Source organism: Poromitra crassiceps, assembly GCF_964638095.1.
Source record: "Poromitra crassiceps genome assembly, chromosome: 12".
NCBI lineage: Eukaryota > Metazoa > Chordata > Actinopteri > Beryciformes > Melamphaidae > Poromitra > Poromitra crassiceps.
In genome coordinates, this window is record NC_139632.1 from 3,359,090 (window position 1) to 3,360,570 (window position 1,481).

At 44.8% G+C, this 1,481-nt stretch overlaps 1 protein-coding gene across 1 annotated transcript; it reads right to left on the bottom strand.

The window, feature by feature from the left end:
* Positions 1-265: 265 nt before the first annotated feature.
* Positions 266-620, bottom strand: LOC310786825 (histone H4; the record flags this gene model as incomplete). Its single annotated transcript, XM_083648135.1, has 1 exon — positions 266-620. Exon 1 carries the CDS (start codon positions 575-577, stop codon positions 266-268), a length of 312 nt encoding a protein of 103 aa, XP_083504261.1. The 5' UTR covers positions 578-620.
* Positions 621-1,481: the final 861 nt, after the last annotated feature.

Sequence of the window (1,481 nt, forward strand, 5' to 3'; positions counted from 1 at the left end):
AGTGCTATATAAATAGTTTATATTATTATTATTGTAGGCAGGTCGCTATTCACCCAGCAGAGCTGTAGTTTACTATTCAATGCAGTTGTATTTCAGATTAACCCATTAGCGGCTGCTACATTTTATTTTTCAGTTGTAAAACAGTGTTAAAATGTACATAGTTAGCGTACAACACAACTCAGAGGAAACGGGAATAGACTCTTTGCTTAGAGAAATTGGGCGGCTCTTAAAAGAGCCTTTGTGTTGTTGTTGGTGGTAAATGAAGTTAACCTCCGAAGCCGTACAGAGTGCGGCCCTGCCTCTTCAGAGCATACACCACATCCATGGCGGTGACGGTCTTTCTCTTGGCGTGCTCGGTGTAGGTGACGGCATCACGGATGACGTTCTCCAGGAAGACTTTGAGCACCCCGCGTGTCTCCTCGTAGATCAGACCGGAGATACGCTTCACTCCGCCGCGGCGAGCCAGACGGCGGATAGCGGGCTTGGTGATTCCCTGGATGTTATCACGAAGAACTTTACGGTGACGCTTGGCGCCTCCTTTTCCGAGTCCCTTTCCTCCTTTTCCACGCCCACTCATTTTTTCAATGTGTTTTCTTTCAAAGCAAAGACAAACTGATGCAAAACCTCAGACAGCTTCAGTTCATAAACCTTCTTTGCGGACCTGAATGAGGAAGGAAAGAGCCGGGCTTTGCAGGGCGGTGCCAAACTCCTTCAGTTCTCCCCCCCACATGTTTTTCAAAGCAACTTCAGCTGCGGCAAGTTAGCAGAGACTAACAAATGCGTTTCCGGTTATGCGACGTTGCCTTCAAAATAAAATTCTCACAAATAAAATGGCCATATCAGTGACTTGGTGTTTGTTATCAATGTGTCTTTGTTATCATGTTCAAACAACAGATATATGGAGGAAGTTGTAGCTGATTCATCATCAGGACAAATGCATCAGAACAAACACAAAAAAAGAGTAGCATAACTAAAGTTGTAGAAGGAATCTCTTGCGCTTCAGCCCCTTCACAAGGGGAGATCGGTGCTCTCGGATGAGGACAGAATAGTGGAAAGGTAGAGATGACTGGAGCACACGAAATCACTGGCAAACAAATTTAATAAGGTACAAAAACTGACGTTTTGACGCGAGCAGCGTCTTCTTCAGAGTCAAACAGTGAAGACAGTGAGTGACAGACAATGAATTTTGATTGACCCTCACGGAAATAGTTATTTCCAAAAACTATTTCCAATAATGCAGGTTCGTAGGCTACTATCTGCAGAGGCGAGGTGTAAGTATGCGCAGTGCATTTGCCCCGGCTTGTTTGATGGGGTTCTGGTAAAAAAGATTAATCAACAACAACATCAACTTTCTCAACCTTACATGTGCCATCTATAAAAATAAACACAGAGGTCTATAGCACTATCTACCGCAAACCACTGAGCAGAAACACTCTTCTAAGAGCGGACCATAGGTGTAGTGCTGGTGCGGGGGGACGGCA